At 42.9% G+C, this 24,565-nt stretch overlaps 1 protein-coding gene across 2 annotated transcripts in view; it reads left to right on the top strand.

The window, feature by feature from the left end:
• Window positions 1-24,565, top strand: part of LOC105834915 — a 245,647-nt gene that overhangs the window by 208,381 nt on the left and 12,701 nt on the right. For both annotated transcript variants that reach the window (XM_036292371.1, XM_028193061.2), the window contains 2 exons: window positions 214-415; window positions 20,867-21,012. In XM_036292371.1, coding sequence (XP_036148264.1) covers window positions 214-415; window positions 20,867-21,012 — 348 coding nt within the window. The remainder of the gene's footprint in view (window positions 1-213; window positions 416-20,866; window positions 21,013-24,565) is intronic.

Here is a 24,565-nt window from a genome sequence, read left to right on the forward strand (position 1 = left end):
TAAAAACGTTGCTGACGACGACGACGATAAATGTACAGTGAAATGACGCGTTGAGAAGGAACGTTAAATATTTAGAGGGCTCGCAAGTATAATTCCAATTTAAAAGAGAGGAATATTATGCGTGCACATGCGAAATTTGTATCGCGGGAGAGGACGAACCATGGCGACAAACAGAGGACACGTCCTTATGCACGACCATCTCTTGTGTTACAGAAGAGCCGTCGCACCTTTGCGCGTATCCGTCCTGGGTGGTGGCCGGTAAATCGTGGGTAGCTTTGGATCGAATGGCTTCCCGGCTCCTGGCGTCGCCTTACAACCTCACGATCCTCGACCGAAACGAGACCCGCCTTGTTTGCCATTCAGTTGTGAATCGGGAGAACCAGCAGCAGTTCGTCGCGAAGGCAACGCGAGACTGGTAAGTCTTATCCCACCGTTGTAGGAGAGGAAGTTAGGAGATGGCGGTGCAAGATAATGCGGCGATTCACAATAGTTAGCGGAAAGCTGAAGGAGGAAAAATTGCGGAAGGTGCCGCGAACAGATTCTTTCGCTTTTTCTTCCGCTCCGGAATTGTGAGGGACCATTATTAAGAATGTCTACATTTGGCACGAAAGGGGGAAGAGAGCCCGTGTTCGCCTTAAAGTCGGCGGGGGATAATTTTGCAGTTGACGAGAACCGGAATAATAATCAGAGAAGCGTGTAATATGATAATCGCGAGCCTTTCGCTTACTGTTATTCGCGTAAATAAACGATACGAATGCACGGAGAGCGTCTCCACTTTCGTTTGTACAGCGTTACACGAGTATGCGTGGTGTGCGGGTGTGTATGGGTGCACCGGAATGTCAATACAGGTCCGCTCCCAGGTGCTCTCATTAAAGCATTCGTGCGGGCGAGTTCGCGCGACGTAACGTATCGCTTTCAATCGCTTGTACATGTGTAGCGTACGACGGAGGCCCCGGTCCGGGGGTTATTCGCGCCCCACTGCCGCCGTGAGTACGATTCATCGTTAAAAGCTGAGATAAAAGTGCTTATTGGAACGTGTTTGTCGAACATATCCGCGGGAACACGCTAAAGTGTTTACTACTCGCCGCAGCACACTGAAAAGAATCGGTCCAGAAAAGGGCCGATCCGATGTTTTTCTTCGACCGTCCCGCAAAAACTGAAGCGTGTCCAAACATTCGTTGTTTGTCGAGCAAAGATAAATTTCTTACTCCGCTAGTAAGCTACTAGGTAAGAAGGGGAGTAATTGCGGGGAATGGGGGGGAAAAAAAAGTGATTACAAAATCATTTCTTGAAAAATGACCGCGCGCAGAAAAGTTTAAATAACGAATCTCTCGGACATTCGTCTCTTTTATCCTTATGCGGCATACATGCCTCGAATAATTAATTACTCGACAGTAGCAAATATATATGACTGGTAAAAATAAAACAAATTGACGGCGCGCTAGATAAAATGTGATTACATTCAACAGACATACTGTCCTCTTCATTTGTCCCGAAGAAAGTCGGTCGAGCGTAACTCTCTTCTCGGCGATTAATATCCTCACTTAGGAAGGTTCCGAGAATAATGTCGCGGTACGGGCGCGACAGCTGCTCGAAGAATTCCTTTACTTAGATATCACGATATTAAGATGACGCGGAGCGGAAGGGAAGCGAAGAGAGAGAGAGAGAGAGAAAGAAGAAAGAATTACTTTCTTTCGCATTGAACGGCGTCTGATCGAGCGCAAAGCCTTACCACTTGGGCGGATCGTAAATAGTGTCATTTCAATTCGCATTTTTAATACTCTTGTATTTTATAAATTTACGTCATAAATAATTAGAATATTATTATGCGAAATCAAAGCGATGATTATATCATTGTACAGGATATCTCTAAAGTTTATTCCCATTCCTTATATTTTAGAAGGGTTTTCAGAATTAAAAATGCGAATTGAAATGAGACACTATTTACGACCCGCCCGAGTGGTAAGACTTTGCGCTCGATCAGACGCCATTCAAAATGATGAAAAACGAAATGATCGAACACGTATTTCGCCGGTTTTTTATTATTATTTTGAGCTTTCCGAAATATACGGGAAAGAGGAACTTTATAGACTACTATATCGTATCGTAATGAAGATAAATTCTCAAGTTGTATAATGCTACGACTGCTAATATTACGTAAAATGAACGTCCCATGAACACGTCGCTAAGCGAAATTTGATATGAAATTTATCGCGGGCTGTATTTTTTAGTGGGGCGAGCGCTTTTAAAAACCGCGTATTTCTTTTACTGTCGTCTCGGAAAGATTTTTTTACGCCGTGCCCGACGAACGTCGACAATAAAAAGCGACGTGCCATTTCTCCCGCCTCGCCCGGCTTACATCTTTATTCTTCGTTCCAGCGGGCGGGGGAGGGAGGGTTTTAGTATCCGCGTTACAATTCTTTCAGTTTGATGCGCGGCGAATAATTACTGCGGGGGCAGGACGAGGGGGCGGTCGGCGTTAAGCGTTTACTACTCTTGCGAACTGGGAGATTGAGTGCACGACACGAGAGAGGCGTAAAAAGGAAAGGAAAAAAAAAAACTTAATTCTCTCGTCGGCTTATGCCCGTCGCGTCGTTCATCTCGTCGTTTTCATCGTTCTTCGATCACGTTTCTTCCTCGCCGGCTCGCGGCTGGCGAACGAACGACTCGGACTTGGTTTTGCCGCGGAAACTTCCGCAAGAGCCGAGTGACTTTCATAGTTTCAGTGTCATCCCTCATCGGCTGACCGAACGTGCGCTTCCGTCACTCGTTTGAAGGAGACGAGAACACCGACACCGAATTCTCGTCGAATGCGAGGAACCCGAACGGAGCTTCGCTCCGATAAAAAGGTTGAAATTGCAACGGCGAATCGGGAACATCACACACGTCATCGATTGTCCACGTTTCCTTCTTTTCATTAAAGATCTGACGAGAGATATTATTCTTGGAAGCGATACTCGAGTGATAGAAATAATAGTTAATCGCTTCCGCGAACACTACGTCAGAGCGATATCGCGCTGACGCGCCGGTGTCATTATCTAAATGTCTGAATGTTGTCGGGCAAAGAAATAAGAGCCGCATGACACGGTTGCTAATATTATGCCAGGGAAATAACCTACAATCTTGCCATCCATCGGCCGCTATTTCTGTGCCTTGCACGGAACGATCATCCGAGTCTATACCGCGTAGTATAGTAACATTCACGTAAGTACAGAAGCATCGTAGATATCGACTATCGGAGCAAACGAAAACGAGCAAGCGTAAATTTTTTGATTAACTCGAGAACAGTTATCCGGGGTATTTTTTATTTGCAATCTTCACGTCGGGAAAATAAAGCGTATGTTACAGTAAATTTTTTTTCTGATCTAAAATCCATGTTTATCTTTCATTGGGAGATGCTGAGACTCGGTTCGAACAGAATAGAAACAGGTTACGACTCATATTCATTCCGTTACCAATCTATTGAAACTAGCTGGGTATAGAAAACATTCCAGATGATAGTTATAAAATTAAGTTTGATAAAAATTTACTTGTAAATTCAAAATAATAATAAAAAATTTTGAGGTTTGACTAAAAAAGTATCATAAATTTTATTAAGGTTTACAAAAGTTTATATAGCATATTTGTATAAACTTTTATTGAAAAATCTTTCTTTATACACAATTTTTATATATTTATATAAAATAATAAAAAACCGTTTTTAATAATTCTACAAGAGCAAATATAACTATATGATAGCGATCTAGCTTTATTTTAAATTGCTATAAAATTATTTTTTTGCTATCGTCTGTTTTTTATAAATTTTTAAATGTACAATTCCAACGAAAATCTGCAACATAAAACCGTTTTATAAATTAATTATATTATTTAAAAATACTGTTATAATAAGCTGCTTAAGCTGCTTAATGTGTTTTTTCCGTTTGTTCATCACTTTAGATGATTGTTTACGCAGAAAAAAAATGCGGTGACTATTTTATGGTTAAATCGACCATAAACTGTATAGAAATTTGTCGCGGAACATCTCGGTAGATTAAAAGAATTATTCGCGGCCCCGAAATCGCGAAACGTGAATTAAAAATCAGCCATGATCGTTCTCCCTTCCACCGGCGGATCACCGACGCGATTTTCGTGCGGCTCGCTCTCCTTCATGCACGTATCATTTCGACGAAACGACGACGCTTCCTACTTGTGGATGCGCACGGATTTCTCGTTTGACGCCCCGACGTCATACCGCGCTTATGCGGCGTGGCAAGTGTTCGCCGACGGAATTCTCCTTATTTCGCGGAATCCTTCCCCATGCTGATCTTCTCGCGCTTTAATATACCCGCGATTACGCGCCAGCTCGCGACTTTATGAGAAACGCCGGCCGGGATTCGGTACGCGCGACGAGGAGAAGAAGATGAAGAGGCCGTGTAGACGGGCGCCAGGGAGGGATATTCTTTTATACGTCAGGGAGCAGATTTCGTAGATTCATTTTTGTGACGGATGCGCGCCTAAGAAGGATGAGGAGAGGAGGGGAGGGAAGGGGAAGAGGAGCCGCGGAGAAAAGCGGCTCGTCTGCTGTGGGGGGAAAATGACGCGATCGACGAAGACACTCGAGTCCTTCGGATGAACGTTTCCATATCTTTTCAAGATTGATACTCACGATGCCGCCGTCTCGGCTTGAAAATCGGTATTTTTTTCCCACTTTACGCGAGACAACATAAAGCCGTAATAAAACTCTCCCGGTGCTCGTTGTGAGAAATGTCACTGATAATCGACTCGGTAATACGATAACGTTGAAAGTCAATAATAAAGGTTGACGGAGGGAGGAGAATTTGTGCCGAGTGCTCGGATAATTTGCTTTTCTGACTTTGGCGCGATCGCGACTACTTGCGAGGACGCCAGGCTGAAGAATGGACCCTCTCGAGGGCGGTAATCGCGCTGACTGTTACAAGATTGAATATTTTGCACCGATACTTCACACCGACGGCGACGCGAGCTCTCCGCGCTCCCGAGCTCCGACGACCCGCTATAGCGCCGAGGACTCGGTATTTCAATTAAGGCCGAAGCCTCGGCCCGGAGTAATTAGAGGCGAGTGGAGGAGGGCGAAGCGCGAGCGCGGGGCAAGACGATTGTGCATTAAACTGTAAATCTGAGAGCACTTATCGCGACCACGCTGGAATTGCATAGATAAGCGAGAGCGAGGACACAAATCTCTTTCCCCCCCCCCCCCCCCGGACGAAATCGTGTGATGGCGAGGACGGCGAAAGAAAATCTCGAGGATCATAATGCCGGATGTATTAAGCGCGTGGCGCGTACAGTGCGCGATACGTTAAAGTTGCCCGGTTTCATTCGGCTGGCCGTGTTCTCAAAGATTGCGAGACGAGTTGATATTTTACACGGAATCACATCGTAAGACACGTGACTACAGGTGAAATTGTAGTAGCGAGCTCTGGGCGCCAGTAACAAGATTCTCGTAAATCTCGCGGGGCGGGTCGACGATAAATCAGCCGTTTAACGAACGTTGCGATCTACTCCCCCGACTTTTTCCCTCCCCGCTTTCACCTGTCCTCTCGGCGGAATGAAACCGTGCCAAAACGCCGATGTGCGGCTTTTACGCGGAGCCACCTGCTCGGACGGTTTCAAGTAGTTCCGGTTTGCGAGGGACGAGAGGTGCACATGTGGGCAGATATACTTCCGCGAGCAAGTTCTGGTCCGACCGTCCGCCCGCTTGTCCGTGTGTTTACATGCACGCGGCACAAGATTTATGTGCATCTCGAGCGGAGCGCTCGCATTGATCGCGCAACGATGCACCCGGGACACACGTAATAACGAATCGCTCGCGCCGCGAGCCGCTGCTCTGTGAAAGGCTACGACATTGTAGGTGGGGAAAAAAAAAGAAAGAATATTTTGAATACACACGTGTCGGAATCGAACGAGGAGTAGCGCGGAGAGAGGGCCCGAATTATCTCACACTTTTTCTTTTCTAATTTTTCACGCGTCACGTCGCGTGTGACGCGCGTCTCGATAATGATTTCATGTCCCCGCGTATATTTTCCATACGTATCCGTTGCGTTTGATCGACGCCTAATTACCGGAAACTGACATCGGAGAGGCGCACCGCGCGTGCGCAACGCGCGCTACCACTATAACTTTTTGCCATTAACTTCGGACGCAAATCTCGCGGAATGTGAAATTAAATTTTTTTTCCGCTCAATTTGTTTAATCCTCCTCTCGTTTACCTCCGCGGGCGCGCGCGCGCTTGCGTAATTATTTCCACGTCCGTCGATTTAACCAGACCTCATTCCCAGCCTCATCGCCGATAAGTATTTACAGATCGATTAAAATGTCAGCCGGTCGCGGAGTATTCTACATCGCGAACATCGTGAAAAATGGCCTCCTGTCACGGAAGTCTCGTGTATACAACGCGACAGGGGGACGATACCAACTCTGATAAATCATTGTAGATTCATATTTTTCCTCACCCCCCCTTTCTCTTTTTTTCCTCTCTTCTCTGTATATTTCTGTCCCTCGTTCCAAACCCGCGTCTTACGAAGAGGCTCGTCTGCCACCCTCTCTCGACCTGTCTCGCATAGAGCTCGCGATATTTATCGCCCAATCGAGTCGCAGGGCAATCTAAACTCTAGATCCGCTTAATCATAATTTATGTACAATTACCTTCTTAACCGTGGCTATGGAAAGGGGGAAAGGGTTGAACGCGCATACATTTTACGTCCTTTATATTATTACACCATCATTATTATTAATGTCTGAATTAAAATATATATGTATATTCGAGACGCGCGCCACCGCGATCGATATCTATGTAGGTCATCGCGTCGTGTCGATGTCATACTTTATGATCGTTATTATTAACTCGCGGCGAAAAATAGCAAGATATAATTTCCAAAACTATGGTAGCGACCGGTCGAATGAGCTAGCAGAAGGGGAGCTAAAAAGTACACTTCAACGCTATTATCAGCGCCGTATATACACACTGTTGTCTACTTTTAAACATACCGTGCGCGATACGATCTGGAAATTAGATCGCGATAACGAAACAGGTGAGCGACTGAAATCCCTTAATCGTCCCCAGGAGCGTGCGTATTGACCACTTCTATATCCGGCGCCGTGGAACTTCGCTGGGAGCTATTCCGTGGAAAAGCGGAGGTCCCCGATCGCTACTTTCGCGCCGGTGCAACAGGAGAGAGATAGAGAACGGGCGGCCTTATCGGAAAAACGTGCTTATCGCGGTTGTATATCGAGCTGGATGCCTTCGTGTACTGCATAAAACTTTCGCGTTCCGTTCGACAGCCGCGCCCGACGGCGACGGTCGCGGCGACGGAGGTGGATTTCACGACGCGGAACGATCCGGGGATTCTATTTCTACGATCCTCCCCCTGTTACTCGACTTTCGACATTGTTACGTATATTATCGTGACTTCCCTCTCGCGGTCCCGTCCGCGCTGGCACGTCGACATCCATAAAGCACGCTCGAGACGCCGGGCACGTCAAATTTACCGCCTTATTTCTGGCGATACGTTGTTTCGGAAAGAGGAGAAGGAGAAAGAGAGAGAGAGAGAGAGAGAGAGGCGCGTGCTTTACGTAGCCAGCTTCTCACAGTGTAATTCAATTCTCTATCGAGATTCGTAGAATGCATTCCGGTTACGTAGACACACTCCCGCTTGCTGTGGACAAATCTACTTTGCGGGAATTCACTTTATCTCGGTTTACTCCAAATTCGGCAATCACATGTTATGAGAGACATTCACTCGTTTCGAAATTTTGCTTATCTTTTATAAACATTTATAGAGTAACTAACCCAATTGCTGCCACTTTAAGCACACATAGTAATAGCTGATATTGTAGTTTTTACTTTTGTAGTTATAAACTCTTTTTACGTCATTGTTCAAGTGAAAGCTTTAATATACGCAAAATAAAAGCTCGAAAACTAATTAATATATTATTTAAATATAATAAAAGAAATAAAAATATATAGTATTGAATCTACTCGTTTAATCCTGTCAGTTAATGTCCTGAATACTAATTATTACTGTGTCTAATAATTATTGCATTTACGTATGATATTTGTATGATCTTGATTAATATTAATTTTATTATATAATGCTCTCGTACTTTTTATTCTAATAATACTACTCTCTAAATTACAATCAGTGAAAAATCAAGAAGAATACACTGATCTTCCAGTGATTATACACTAATTCTGAAGTGGAAATCACTAAAAGACAGTGAATGCTTATTAACTATTACAGTTATAAGTATACCACTATATCAGTGATAATACACCGATTGCAATTTAGAGAATACAATTAAAAGAAGCGGCATTTGGGACAATTATTCTTTTATAATTTGTAAAAAAACGAACAAACAAATAACTAAAATAATCAATAACTCCCTTCCAACATGCGATTTGCTTTTACAGATTGTAACGATATCAATAGACTTTTTTTTCAATTCTATTCTCACAATTGATTCGCGTTGTCATTCGCGTCATTCGAAAATGGGCACCAAGTGATTCAAACTCACTTGCAGATTGAAGAGGTAAAATACCCCCTTCGGCCTATTAATCATTTGTCGCTGCCGGAACATTACGCGACTTCGACCTTCGTCCGATCGATTATCCCGACATGATGAATAAACCAAATTTTGGCCGAACGAGTGTTACATCCTGGTGTTGACGACACTCAAATTAATGACTTCGATCAACGTGACGGTTACATATGTGCGCGGCGTAGACGCAATTCACTGCGGATCTTCTGCAATCCGGCGCTTGTTCGTCGACACTTTAGCACGTAAACGACGCGTTTCACGTTCCGGGCATTTCCCCGTTCTTTTTCTATTCCCCTATTCTTTTTCTACGTACTGCCGACCGCCGGGTTTCCGTCCGCTTTTTTTTACGCAGCTTCTTCGCGAATTGGTCTTTCGGAACGAGGAAATGCCGCGCCTCTCGATCCTTATTCTCACGAATTCCGTCATTTTGTCCGGCTATCGTGTACCGGACGATCCGTCATACGCGAACACTGACCGGCGAACAGAGGACGAATCGCCCGTGATGTTCGTGAATTTACGGCTCGTAACCGCAACGACCGCGTTGTAAAATATTTTCAAACGAACGGGAATCCCCGAAAAGGATATCCGAAAGGTACGGCCATTTTTTTTTTTTTACCTCGCACGTAGTAAAACGCACGTTCGTTTTATTCCAGCGAGACCTTATGCATTATCGCGGATCGTCTCGCGATTTAATAACCGGAAACGTAGCGCGCTTTGCGTTTGGCGTTTGACCTTTGTTCGAAAAACCGGTCCGTGGAAATATTTCGCGCGGAAGCGGTCGTTTTCCGGGCGGGAAGTATCTTACGGGACGGTGCGGAAGAGTCGATTAGAGCGAGTCGAAGGAGCGCCGGGAAGAATTCCGCCGCGTGTGAACCGTATAATATTGAACTTTACGAAGTACGTTGATATCTCAGAAAATATGGGAGTCGGTAACTCAGAAGGAGTATTCTTTAATAACGCGTCGGAATCCACTTTTCCTCTCCCGGTAAGAGTCCCCGGGCGAACGATTTCGTATGTAAATCGAGAGATCCTCCAGTCACGTATCACATTCTGTCGCGTTAATCCCCCTAATATGCCCGCGATTGAAGTCCGCATTAAAATAGTGATAAGTCTAGATTATACATGTTGTATTCCGACGAACTTTATTTAGAAATTAACGTTACACGCTCCTCTCGTCGCCGATACATTAACCGTTTGTGTATAAAACCCATTCGCGGTGAACATCGCCTTAACACCGTGGTGAGAAAAAGTTTTTCGTCGTCTCGCGATCTCACGATTTTTCGCGGCGCGGCCGGCCATTGTGGTCCAAGCTAAAAGGCTTTCTTTCCCTCGCTGCTAAGGGCCAGCCGTTAAAGGGCTCTTCGCTTATCAAGCCGCGAGCATTCCGCGGTAAAAGAAAAGATCACGTGCGCGCGATCTAATAACGAGCTTTTACAGACACACGCACACGTACACATGTACAATAGAGAGATACGTATGTGTTTTCGCTGTGCGGTGCAGCTGCAGTTCGGTTCGACACCACGCTGGCTGACCGAGGCCGGACGGCTCAGTGCACCCGATCAAAGCTCGTTTTTATGAGGCCCCACGCAAACCACCACCGTTCCCCGATTGGAAAAAAGAGAGAGAGCGGAAAACGGAAGCGGGGGTGGGGGGAGATAAGCCGGGCAAGACAGGCTTAACGAAAAAACGAGTTATGAATTACTCGCGTCCGTAAATAGTGTACGGAGGTTTGTGCGGGGGAGGTGTGCGCCGAGTACCGGGGGTGCAAGTGCATACGAACTCCTCTATTCCCCCCTCCTTCCCCCCGGTAAACACGATCTGCGCGGTTTCGCTCTGCTTTTTTTCTCCCCCTTTCCTTTCCTCTCCTTTTTTTCACCCCTCCCCCTTCTTTCCCCCGTGTTATTTTTTTGTTCGTACATGTCCGATACAGCGCCGCCTTGTTCATTTCCAGCGAGTCGCTTCATTGATCACATCGTATGTATTTGGCGGGCACATGTACCGTGCATTTCAGAATTATTTTACTCCTCTCGAATCCGACAATTCTTTCGCCGCTTCTCGAATCGATTTTTTGTAAACAAGTCAAAAGCTGATAAAAGTATGCTTACTTAATGATGATTTTTGATAAACTAAAAAAAAAATTGAAAAATCTAACAACGCTGTTGTTGAGAAAAATGATTTAAAAAATTATTACAAAGACATTGATTAAAAACTAAATTGTTGTAATGTTCGAGATGTAAGTTGAAGCATTGAAACACACATGCCGTGATATGCGGCAAGACACGTCGCAGATTAACTGTCAGATGTACAGTCCGATAGTTTTAACATCAAAATTTAAACAATTTTTTAATATTTATAATTATATATAAGCAGTATGTAACAGTGATAACAGTTACCAAAACATTTTATTAATTTAATTTTTCGCAATTAAAACCAATAGCGATTTCATAGAATTCAAATACATATTAAGATTTCAATAATTGTTATACTCTTAATAATAAGTCACTTTTTACCAAAATTTTGTTGCTCATACTTTTTTAATTCTTTTCTCAATAACTCTATATTTATGTTTATATAATTTATGCATCTATATTAATATCTTTCGTAACTATTTAAATGTTAATAGTTTATTAGCTTGTTTGTGTTCTTTTTTTAAATTTGCTGTATGGTTTCAGGAAATGCAATTAATATGCGATTGAAATATTTGGTCGTTTATAAATTATCCTCTCTCTTCCTCCCTCTCTCTCTCTCTCTCTGTTAGAATATTTTAGTCGCTATTCGACGAACGCATACGCATGTTTCGAATATTTTGGTGAACCGCAGAAAATCATTCCTAGATCATCTCTAGAGGAAAAGGCCCGGGCGCGTACTGTATTTATTAGAATACTATGCACGGTCGAATGCGGTTTTAACTTCCGAATGCGAACTTTGAGTTATGCGGCGCGGCCGCCGTAATTTACTCGACATTCTCGCTAATATAACTATGATATACGTTGATTAGAATTTATACGCGCACGGACAAATAATCAAACTTCATCATGTTCATATTCCCAGCGCGCGCTCGCACCGACATTTGTTTAGTATCGTGCGTTTATGATTTCGTTTAATTAAATGGTTGTAACATGCGCAAGGAACCCTCACACCACGTCGCGATCAAGTCGGAAATTTACTAGACATACTAATTGGTAAACGATGTCTATCCTACGATGGTAGAGGATAGATAACTACGGCACACACAAGAGTCCAGACTACCTTTGACCCGAAGTAAACAATAAAATCGATTTTGGGGAGAGAGTTGAAGCCCTTTCGTGTATATTTGTCTTAACATCCGTACCCAATGTAATATTTAAAAAGTTGAACCTTACGTACACATTACGAGCCAATTTTAGTAATGCTTAAAATTATATTATCTAAATGTAAAAAGTATATGATTCGAAAATATGATTTTAAACAATGTGATAAGAGAGTTTGAAGCTGTAACCTTTATATTAGAAAGATTCATGTTGACGTTAATTGATAATATTCGGACAGCGGGATTTTCCTCACGAAATTAAGGGGAGGAAGATGTGCGCGTAGAGAGAGAATCTCTACCCCCGGCATGAAGTAAACAAGAGTGTCTCTTGCTGTCGGCGGAGATCGACTTGGAGCAAGTTCGACGTTTCGCCGACCAATCGGCCGGAAAATTGCTCGTTGACCGGAGTCCTACCAACCGGAAGTGCAGAATTTTCGTGCTCGAATCGGCGCACAAGATGGTGGAAAATTATCGTGTATACGCGCTGCCAAATCGACGACCGAGCCGTAGCCGATAGCATTTCACTAAGTTGAAAAACCTAACCACGAATTCATTCGGCCACTAGGATCGATTTTAATTCAATCATAAAAATATTTAATATTAGGAACTAAAGAAATCGTGGAAAAAAATTTTTCTAAAAAAAAAGCGTTCTAACAGATTCAATTATAAATAGGTAAAAATGTAAGACTGCGAATACTACATTTTTTTCTGCAGCGTTAACTTAAAATATTAAATAAGTCTTTATAAGTAATATCTCATTAAAATTGAATTAAATTAAGGTGCACTTTAATTTAAGTGCTATTAATTTGCAAGGATATGATTTAGTTATTTACCCGTTATTTAAAAGACTGATTCACCAAGACTCTTTAACTTTCAATTATTTAAAATTGACGATCTCTCGATATGCAGAATATATCTACTTTAAGTTAATTAAAGAACCTACTGTCGGACGGTGTCGAAATAGTTTCGGAAATCTCGTAAATCTCGGTGATCAAGCCTCAGATGGAACTGCCGTTAAAATAAAGTTCCCTCGAAATTCGCTGAGAACTAGGTTTTATTCCCTATATATTTACACTTTTGAAGTTCACCTTGCCTCTAATTTTCAATTGGCTGTAATTCAAAAACTATTTACCTCTCTGAACTTTAAAAGCGCTATTTTTCTTCACTCCGCGTTTCACAGCATCTGCGGTCGAGAGAAAGTTCGATAGTTCTTAAATACTCTGTACTCACATACATACGTCGGTGATGATTAACCTCTTTTTTATTTGATTTGAAAATTTATGTAGCTGAAGCTAGTAGCCAAAAGCAGCAGCCAAACGTCGATCGGCCAAGACCAAACGTCATATAGGCGTTTCCAGGGGACACCATTCAATCAAACGTTAAAAATTCCCTGGTTATGAGATTTTTAACAAACTTGGAAAATGTACATAGAGTTTAGTCATTATAATACATAATCGATCATTTGCGACAAGACTTGTAATTTACCAATTGTCATAAATATTTTAAAAATTAATTTTTATCGTTTTTTGCTCCTCACGCCTAAACGCAATGAACGATTTCCTCCAAATTTGGCTGGAAATATTTTTCCGTAACGTACAATCGACCGATCGATCATTCGCGAGAGGACATGCATGTTCCTAATTGTTATAAATATTTTTTAAATTAATTTTTATCTTTTGGAGCCGTGAAACCGCTACGTCCTCGTTGTCGGCTTTGTGTGTGGCGAAAAGCGGTAATGTACTTTACAAAAAAAATCGCTGCATTATTCTGGTAATCAATTATGTTTTTCAAAAATGCATTTTTATAAAAATTTCTCATATGCGGTTAATTAAGTCGTTCTAGAATTCAAAAAATATTTTCGTAGAAATTTGAAGACAGCGTTCCTTGTATTTATGTGACTAATGTAATTAACAATTTAAAAAACCACTAAACAATTAATAACGGTCGCGAATGAAAATCTTATAACCAGGGAATTTTTAACGATTGATTGAATGGTATCCCTTGGAAACGCCTATATGACGTTCGGCCCTGGCTGCTCGGCATTGGCTGTTGCCTTTGGCTGCTTGCTTCAGCTACATTGAAAATTTTAATCGCTCTCATGTATAGCCACGGAAGACCGAAAAGAGGGGGCGAGGGGGAGAGAAGCTTGCGATACAAAAATTCATAAAATATATCCAACAAAAATGGTGATATGTTTTTACGTATTTTTAAAATGTGTAATGGTTATTCACGAATACGAGACTCAATGTGTGTGCATTTAAAGCGTTGGCTCAGCTAATATGCGGGTGCATGTTTTTAAGACAGTTCTCGCAACAGTCTGGAAAGTCTGAAATACGGTCGAGTAGTTAAATCACGGTAAACTGCGCTGTATTCTTCGCGCTGACCCGCGCACACGTCGCACTGCGTCTCTGCGAGTGTACGAAGTGGCGGCTGAAACTAATTGTAAGTAGTAAAATAAATCTCCGCCAGCGCACGCGGGAGGAGGTATGGCCGGGGAAGCAAACGAGGACATTCGAAGGAATAGCGGCCACAAACAAACTGAGGAGAGAACGCAAGAGAAAGAGGGAGAGAGAGAGAGAAAAAGAGAGAGAGAGAGAGAGAGAGAGAGAGAGAGAGCTTGTTCCTGCAGAAATTACTTTGTTGAAAATCGCGAACGTTACCGTCGCCGAAGACGGCGGGGCAGCAATCGTACATCGGTACGATAAGGCGGGTACATGCGATAAATAAAGCGATTTTCGGTGGATATCTCGCGCTGAATTGCGCGCGTATCTCTGTCCCGTATACCTCGATTTAATGTAAATCAGGAACTATTTTCGCACGGTTAAAATTAGGTCTTCGTCTGGCGTTATCGGGGACAAGTGGGTTACGTCTATTCTGCAAATAGCCGAATTTGGCGCGCATGCCAATCTTAATTTACAGCTAAACAGATTGTCTATTGCGCACATCCGCGGCGTATAAACTCGCAGTATTCAACGTCATAGAGGCGTATACGCGCCTGTCGCGCGATTTGCAGAATAGCTTTGAGGCTCGTCCATTTCAGTGAGATTACCGTATGATTCAAAGCGACCGCACTTGTATTACGTGCAAATACGCACAATGGTTGAAATGACGGGGGAAAAAAAATTTCTCTTGCGGACTGCATTTATACTATTTATTTAATTCTCGCGCAATGTACACGTCACTTTTTAATAGAGACGTTTGAAGTGCGCGCGTGTGCGCGTATATACCGCCGTATATACGATATCGAGTCAAAAGTCACGGAAATTTCAAAATGGTGTACAGATAGATGCTTTCGGCTCATGCATTTTCCAATAAATAGATACGTGACTGTTCTGTCACGGATGAAGCTTCGTCAATACTCGCGTTACGTGTACGCGCAACATTTTCATCTGAAAACGACATCAAGATTCTCCTCCGTCGGAATGCAAGCACTAGTGCGATATCCCACTTGCATTTTACTGTTCTCGACACACGGCGAGACTGTATTATTCAAGTGGTCGTTTGTTGAAACAACGCTACGCCGCCGTTGAAATTGTCAGAACGGTCTCCTTATTCACATTTGGCCGACGCTGTATTTTTATTAAGTGAGAAACTGTTTTACGAAATTCGTTTCAGTACACGCGTAAAATTCTTCCGCAAGATAAAAAATCGAGACAGAATTGTTTTTGCTGCCCGCAATTAAAATATGAAAGAGACTGCGCGCGGAGAGTATTTTTACTGCCGGTCTAATTTCTACAAACTCAAGATCCCCCTTTAACCTCCATCTTCAGCGGCGAGATGATTAGCCTCGTAAAAGAATAATATCCGCATTCGCGATTCGCCCGGGGAGCAGCTGCATTTTCTTGCTGAATGTTCGACACCGCGGTATTGCGGAGGAGGCAGGCAGACACGCGATATCGCTTTTCGCACGCTCGAGAGAACCGCGCCGTCGCGACGCTGATGCGCTTTCATCACGGCGGTACTCGGCGGACGGAATGAAATCGAAGAAGAAGCGGAAGGGAAAAAAAAACAGAAGAGATGACGAGGAGGAGGAAGAGGAGGAACGTAACGGCCGCTACATTCTCGTCCGCTGATCCGTAGATAGGATGGTCCCTGCGGTGGTCAAAGGTATACCTCTACTACTCGCGGAATCGACCCTAGCGATATCGCCACCTCGACGCTCGATCTTTGAAACGCCGCGCTGACAAGGACGACCTACATCCCGGATCCGCGGAATCGTCGATCTCGGGCGATGAGGGAGGAACGAAAGAGAGAGAGAGAGAGAGAGAGAGAGAGAGAGAGCTTTCTTTTCGCCGAGGAAAAGGCGAGCGCGAAATTGCTCGGATGAGCACGGGCGAATGGTCCGACGAGCAAATATAAATTAGATTGAAAAGTCGACTATGAAAAATGTCCTCCTCGATTTGGGACACTGTAGTAAGTGGGCGACACGGCGGTAATGGCCGGTCGCGCCGGCCATTGACACGTCGAGCACGGAAAAGTTTTAAATCAACGTCAACCCGGGCGTCATATATCGCCGTCGATGTTGCGCAAGGGTCGTATGTCAAAGGAATATTTTGTTGCGGATATAAACATCGCGGGCGATGTATTTTTATTAATCGACAGTCGAACGACGTAATTATACGTATGCGGGAGGGCAATTACATATTGCGTACGATCGACAGAGCGTACGCGTTCATACAATCATCACGTAATTAATAATACTGTAACGGCAGCAATAATGACGAATTTTTTCTTAGGATTGAGCGCCCGTAATTGTTATTTGCGTTTAATTAGCGACGCGCGGTGCCAATATCCTCGGATTACGGAACGTATCGCGCTAAATTGGGGAAAATTTTAATTAAGGTATAAACGTTACGGCGATCATCAGTGAAGTGCGAAAGAACTTCCGGCGAGGGAAAACAGGGAATTCGGTCTCGTCGCGCGTTGCGACCAGAGAGGAAAGGGCAGAGAGAGAGAGAGAGAGAGAGAGAAAGAGAGAGAGAGAGCGTGTGTGCTGCTTTGGGGTCCAAAAGGGCGAAAGAGAAACGGAAGATGCACGCGATCTCGTAAGAAGACGCCACTGCACGCTGGGGAACGATAACGGCGGTTGGGCGTTCCCGGATGCACGCCAGAAACCGAATGTAAACGGCTGCGCGCAGCACAAGTTAATTAATTAAGTTGCCGCTCTTTACGTTATCGCGCCGCCGTCGATGCATTATCGCATCGGGTCTCGCACGCTCGCTCTCCTCCCCGTCGGGAATTTCCGAAAATACCTTATGAACCGTGTGTTCTAGAATGGAAAATTTCTGCATTAAAGGGAACCCCCGTTGCCCCGGGGCTCTCTTTCTCTCTCGCGGAGGAACGATTATCGATACGCTATCTATATCTCGTAACGGCGTTATCAGTTTTATAATTAACGCCGGCATAGCGGAGGATCAGAATATCGCGGCGCTAATCGTGAGTTGCCCTCGAACGGAAAGTTTCGCTGAGGCTTTCGAAGTATGGGGGAAGTGAAATTGCTTGGTTTTTTTTTTTTTATGTAACAACAGCACAATAATGCGGATATTTTGATTACCGCCAGGTTTTCAAGCCACAAACAGAGAGGACAATGCCACGATGCATATTGCGTATTATATGCACGGACGTTCTTTCAGGTGCATCCCCTGGGGCGCGATGAACCATTTCGAAACTTTTGCTGTTTTGTGTTTTGTTCATAATCAGCACGACGCTCTCGATTATCTCATCGTTCTTTGAAAACGGTATTACGGCGATTATTTATTCCACGCCGATTATCTCTTTTACACGCCGAAAAAATTGTATTCCCAACTCGAGAATTTCCTTTTCTTACATTTATAGTAGTCTCTTCTAAAAGAGGCAAGATTTTTTTTAACTGTAGAGGATATCCTTCCAAAAGATAGATTAATAGCAGATATTTTCAATGTTTGTAAAAATATATAAATAAGATTTTTTCAAGATAGGATTTACTCTAAGATTGATTTTCTTGAAATATAAAAGAAAATGTAATTTTAAAATATTGAATCTTATCTTGGAACACTCGCTCTATTTCTCGCTGAAGGTTAAAAATATAGGAATGAATAATTTTAAATACTGATCTTTAAAACATGCATGTTGTCTGAGATGATTAGCTGAGTTAATTGTGAATCACTTTTTACTACCGTCTCATTCATTAAAGCACGATATTTTGAGCAATAGACACTGCATTGCGCCGACTGTGTTGATAAATTATAAGTGAAATATAACTTGCGTGGAATATCATTATCCAAAAATTTGTTAAAAGAATATATTTTTAATTTGATAAGTTATTTTAGAAAAGAATATGTATTAAGACGGCTATCATGCAAAGTATGCACTCCTCTTATTTCGAAAATATTACAATGTTTTTCGGCGCGGGTGATCGCGAAACTGTTCTCGATTCGCGCTGTGCAAATTGATCGGTATTTTTTACATTTTGTTTTAATTCGGGGAGCAACAGCTGCAACGACAGATCTACATTTTTAACGTTATGCCTATATATTCTTTGGCAAATATTTTCGGATATTCGGTCAGTGCGCACATCTCGAATACGTTGACGTACGATCACCATCAGTCAGGTTGGAAACGATTTTTTACTTATTCGATTGCATAGTGATCGAGTATCGTTAACTGTCGATATTTGGTCAAGATATTGTAGTATTTTCGTCTATCGCGTCCCGCGTGTGATATACAATATGTCACTTTATCTTTTTTTCCCCCTCCACAATTTGATGGTGGTTTCAATTTTTTGGCGAGGCAAACACGCTTCGAAAGGATCACGTTTTCCCTTATGCATTGAAACTTAAATACCATTTGCAGGAATCTTTTCTTTTTCTTCTCCTCTCATTATCTAGGTATTTTAAAATGGCTTTTGCTAAATGGAGATAACGGTAGAAAACGGTAAAAATGTGCTTTTACCTTCCTTCGCTATCTTTTGCTTTTTCCGCGTTAAATAATTTTTCTATTACTTGCCCTCTTTTATCTACCAACGTTTTATATATTTCACTCTATCTTCGCTACTCTCTGACCGCCGATTTCCCACGCTCGCGACGCCTTTTATTTCGCGCTCCAAAGTGGGCTGTTTAACGCCCCCATCTTCTTCCGATGTATACGGGTTTTTTTTATTTTTTATGCACGCGGTACGGATATCGGCGAGGGTGGCCAATGGTTTGGCGGATCGTATCGTATTGTGATTCGCCCGGAAAACTGACATCGATCAATCATATCGCAGACGAGCGTCGGTTTCCACGGAGCCTCCCCCTGACGTTCGTCACGTTTTATTACAATGCTTTTATACGCCCGAATGCGCACCCAGCTCGGCTACGGCATATTTTTCTGTAAAAAGACCACACTTCGGGGCCTGCACCTGCAAATCATGGCCGCTGCGGTGAGAATAATGAAATTTTGACGTCGCGAGCACACTACTTTCAGCTGGAAACAGTAAAACTTGACGGTTTAAAAGCACGATTGAATATTTAAGGGCGACCGTAATTTTCCATACCTTGTACAATTTACCTATTTTTCCACATCGACACCAAAATAGCGATTTAAAACTTTCAACTCTCTGACCTGGTTCTCGTCGGCAATTTCTGTCAACAGATTGGTGTTAACCAATATCATCCTGTTGAAAAATATGCGCATTGTTATTTCAATGATGTTCAGAAATAGATTAATGAGTCTCGCGTGAGTCCGTGGCTATACTTGGAACGATTTTAATAGGAATGAAATCGTTGGCATGATAATACCGGGGGCGTCGCCAATCTCACGGTTTCAATTTTATTACGGTTGTATATTCGGTATTTATGATGCGCGTTAGTCGAGACGATACGGTTCGTAAAAGCCGTGGCGCTGCGCTTTAAACCCGGCCATCAAAAGTCGTGACTTACGGCTTACAAATTCGCTCGAGTCCTCAGAATAGCCTTCTCGCCTGACGGAAACGTATCGGATGCTCACGAGCCGCACAGCCATCGTATTTCCCTCCGGCGATTAAGCAATAATTTCTTTTCGCGCGTAATGCAATAGTACAGCTGTCGTACATTCCACCGCGAACAGGTCCACCACGTTTATTCTTTTTCGCGTCGCTTCTCCACGGGTCCCCGACAGGGGCACCCCCGGAACAAGCGCAATTAAATTGAATCCGGCAAAAAATTCGCCGGTAATGCCGCCCGCGAAATCCCCGGACACGATCGCGGAAACTAGTTTCGCGAGAGGCGAGCCATCGAGAAGTAATATAAACTTTATATCCCTCTTCACGGGCGGGGAACTCGTAAGACAAATATATGTCGAGATCGTCGTTTCCGGTTTCGCGCAACGGCTTACGACAACGGACCGTGCGCTTCACGGGGGTTACAGTGTAAACCGTATATACATATCGCCGGGATGGTATACAGATATGAACTTACACGCGGCGTGTCTATACGCGCGTATATATGCGCGTATATTACATATATAGGCGCGGTGCGTGGAACAGTCGAGTTTTCAGATTCCGCCCGTAAAAGCTGGGGCGTCCGTCGTAAAAGAATTGCGTTAAACTTAACGTTCGGCCGTTAAGAAAGGTCCTGATAAAATAAAATCTTAATCCGGGCACACAGAGGGAGGAGATTTAGGATGCTCTCCCTTTTTTCTCCCGGGCAGAAAGGGCACGTCGCATTTCCCATCTTCTCGAGATCAGCCCTTAACGGTCCGCCGGACCGACTATTAAACGTATCTCGTCCGCCTAATCCTTTCAGATCCAAATTTTTATTTGTCCGCGAGCGATCTTACTTTTACCGGCCTAAAGGGGGAGGGCGAATTAAACGGCGGGTTATTCATAACGAGACGTTAACCCCTCGTCTCCGATCTCTTTCTTATAATCCCAACGACCCGGGGAGAGTTAAAATACCGCTCGGTGTTAAGAAATTTATATCGTCACGGTTTCCAAGTTTAAATAATTCTCTCGATGCTAAAAGTTGTACGATTCTCATGATTCTCTCGATTGCATCGCACTAACGCTTTTGTATGTTCCTTTTCCAGCAAGAACGGATACGTATGCATCATGTTCCACAGGAGGGACGAGCACGTAATAGAGATGCAACTGTCGGAATGGGGCCAGCAGCCCGACGACATATGCAACTCGAGCACGTTCAACTCGCACACGATGCCGTACACGACGTTCATCAGTAAGTAAATTCTGATCTCCTAATCGAATTACGCATTGTCGTCGCAATATCACGTCGCAGCAGTAAAGTAACTAATTGGGCTTTAATGCGGGGTGTCAACTTTCCGAGCCCGACGAATGTAATATACGCAAATTTGATTACGCTTAACAGTGCTCAGTTGACGGATTGTATTATGTGTTTGTTACTGCAGTTTCAATTAACGCAGTTAAATGCGGGGCCGGGGTACCCCGCCGTTAATGCATCCCGGCATTTTTGCTTTGTCGGTATTACAACCGTAATTAATCGAGGGTAAATTAATTTGCCGATATCCCGATGCGAGGCGCGGCTCGCAAATTAACTTGCAGTTTCTTCTTTTGAAAGTTGTCAAAGAGTCGGTTCTTTCTCCCCCGCCTCTCTTTCTCTCTCTCTCCCTCTCTCTCTCTCTCTCTCTCTCTCTCTCTCTCTCTCTATTTCTTCTCTTCTTTCAAAGCGAACCAGCCGCATTATCGTTCGATTAATACTTGCGGCTTCTCAATTTTCTGTTTCTGCCTTGACGTCGCTACGACGGAAGCGCGATAAAATGCGCGAAATAATACGCGTTCGTACGTAGGCGTGAAATTTCTCACTCCGCGATTTTCAAGGGAGATCCATTTATCGCGAGAGGCGAGTTTCCTGTAACGAGTTCGTGAAATAGTATGCCGATTTCTTTCTCGCCGTAACGCCAAGATTAAGTAGATTGGAAATTCAGCCGCGCCCGCGTTGCGGCCGGAATCAGAAGCGTTTGGACTCGAAGGTAATTTCCGGGTCTCGCGTCGGCATCTCCCGGTGCTTTGATGCCAATTTTGACCCCACCGTTTTTCTTCCGATTCATTGACCGCGTCCCCCCCCCCCCCTCCCGGTTTGTCTCGATCTCTTATCGAGTTACTCTAACAGCAGATAAGCAATGTCGAGAGATCGCCCGTGCGTAAAACGGAGCGAGGACTCGAGGACGACTACCGTTTCCCTCAACGACGCGAATATTTCGTATACTTTAAATAGGCCGCGTACGAAGTCTTGGTACTTATTTGAGCCGGATTTCTCATTTGGCAGAGCTGTGCTCTGTCGATGAGAACGACACTCACATTGTACTCGTTGCAAGCGCGCGTGTATCGCAGCTCGCTCACAAGCTCTGCTGACTCGCCAGGGCGCGTCCGGAGTTTCGTATAAAACGTGATTCGCGATCTAACGAAAGAGCGCTCTGTTTAGCTTCTAAAGCCAATTTCGGACATCGATCGGCCCGTGAGGCCGGCGGCACGGCGACCGACGTCGGGGTATCTCTGGTCTCACGGACGATTCATTCAAATGTACACACACACACACACACACACACACACACACACACTCGCGCGCAGGCTCGTGATTTGTCTCGACCTTACGAGCTTTTCCCTTATAGTAGCTCCGACATGCGGATTCACGTACATGTTTCGGGCAGACGCCCACGTATACAAAGTGTCCTAAATTCCGGGCATTTTGCTGCATCTGCAGGCAGATTCCTCGAGCGATTCGGAGCCGATTGTTCTGCCCGCGGAAGCTTGACGGAAGTTCTTCTACAGTATTACAAGATTCTACAGTAACCCTCCAATATTCGACTTTAAATACTTTTATAACTCATTCTCAATCTAAGAGTCTTTTTGAAGTGAAAAGCCCGCTTAAAATTAAACAAGGGATAAAGTTTTGTTATCTATTTTTGCCCCGAGGGCTGTTTCGCGAAATTTCCTACATCCTACGGTGTTGTAGCTCGAGAATGATTGATGCCTCGACATTATTGCGAAGGATAAATCTACCCGAAATCTGTCCAAGAATCTGTACGTGAAAGGTACTTCGGAGGGAACGCCTCATACTACGTACTCGGTGACGGAAAGTACCTACGTACTCGTGCGAGGAAAGCGCGCGCGTTCGGCGAGAAGTTCGCGAATGGCGGAGTTTAACAATCAATTCGCGAGACGCGGGTTTATGAGCGCATAAAGGATCATATGCCGGGATCCGTCGTAAAGTCTCTCGTAGAGTCTCTCGGCTCGCCTTTCAGTTTCTCCTTAGCCGATTCCAGCAGCGTTGACGAAGAGCGCGGGGCTCGTTCCGCCGCGTCGCCGGCGCGGAATTTATCGCGCCGACACTCGCACTCGTCTTCCCTTTTGTGCGTTGCAGTGTGCACGCTCTCGGATACACGCGCCTGTGTTACAATCGAGGATTGCTCGGCTGAAAGTTATACCGTGCGAAAGTAGCATTTCTCACGGCGTTTCAGTATATGACAAGATCACGATACATTAACTTGTATTTTTCTGACGTTAACGCTATTCCAAAGGAAAATTCATTCACTTAATTAAAAGTTTTTAACACTTTCTTATGTTTACTTTATGGATTGCAAGATTAAATAATATCGAATATAGACGTAAAATAGTTTAACTAACACTTTAAAATAAATGAGTTTCAATATTTACTAATCTTATTAAATGTTATTGTAATCTATTAAATCTTGGGAGATTTTACAGGTTTTTTTACTTTAAACTTTTGTAGCTTGAGTTATAGTCAAAATTATTAGACTGCAATTGATTTTCAAAAATCTAGTGAGACATGTGAAAAAGATATAAAAATTTGATTGTGGAAGAAAGGAAATGAATCCTGTCTTTTCATTAACAAATTTTTAAACATGAAATAATTTCCTCTTTGAATAAAATGTATAAATTGATATAATTTATTTTGAATGATGTATAATAATTACATGTTGATTTATCTTATTTAAGATTATATTTTGATTAATTTTGATTTTTACTATTACAGTCAAAAATATTTAAATATACTCTTGAATTGCAACCAGTATATATTATAGCTATGACAATTAGTGAATTACTGTTTTTTAGTGATTTTCAAAATTAATATATTATCACTGAAAGATCAGTGTATTTATTTCATTAATTTTTCACAGACTGTAATTTAGAGAGTCGTTTGTTCATTTCAATTATAAATATAGTTAAATTAAATTTAGTTAAATTAAATTTTATTAATTTATAAAAATAAATTTACTCTCAAACGAAATGTAATGTATATTGTAAAAAAATATGAAAAGATTATATAGCTATTAATATAGCTTGAAATCACAGGTTATAAAGACCATAGTGTATATCTGCCATGTCTATAACTACAGATGTACTGAAGAGGAGAATAGGTGGAACTATAATCTCTTGACTAACACTGCTATATTTAATAGCAAATACTTGAATTAGTCCCTAGATGAAATTCAACTACAGGAGCACTCTAGGGTTTAATGTCATCCTCGTTCATCGCTTTAAGAACATTAATTTCTATATATCCATCTTATCTTTCCATTACATTAATTTCAAGATTTATTTTACATAAAATGGTTTTTACTGTGCGTGCATATCTCGTATCCTAAGCTTATCTTTTTCTTAATTTTAACGATAGACACTTTATCAGTTTTTAATTGATATTATATGTGTAATTAATGTTGTATTAATTATTCAATTACTTAAATAAATTTAATAATGATATCTTTTTGTAAATTTAGGCTTCTATTTTT

This window comes from Monomorium pharaonis, chromosome 9, assembly GCF_013373865.1.
Source record: "Monomorium pharaonis isolate MP-MQ-018 chromosome 9, ASM1337386v2, whole genome shotgun sequence".
Lineage (NCBI taxonomy): Eukaryota > Metazoa > Arthropoda > Insecta > Hymenoptera > Formicidae > Monomorium > Monomorium pharaonis.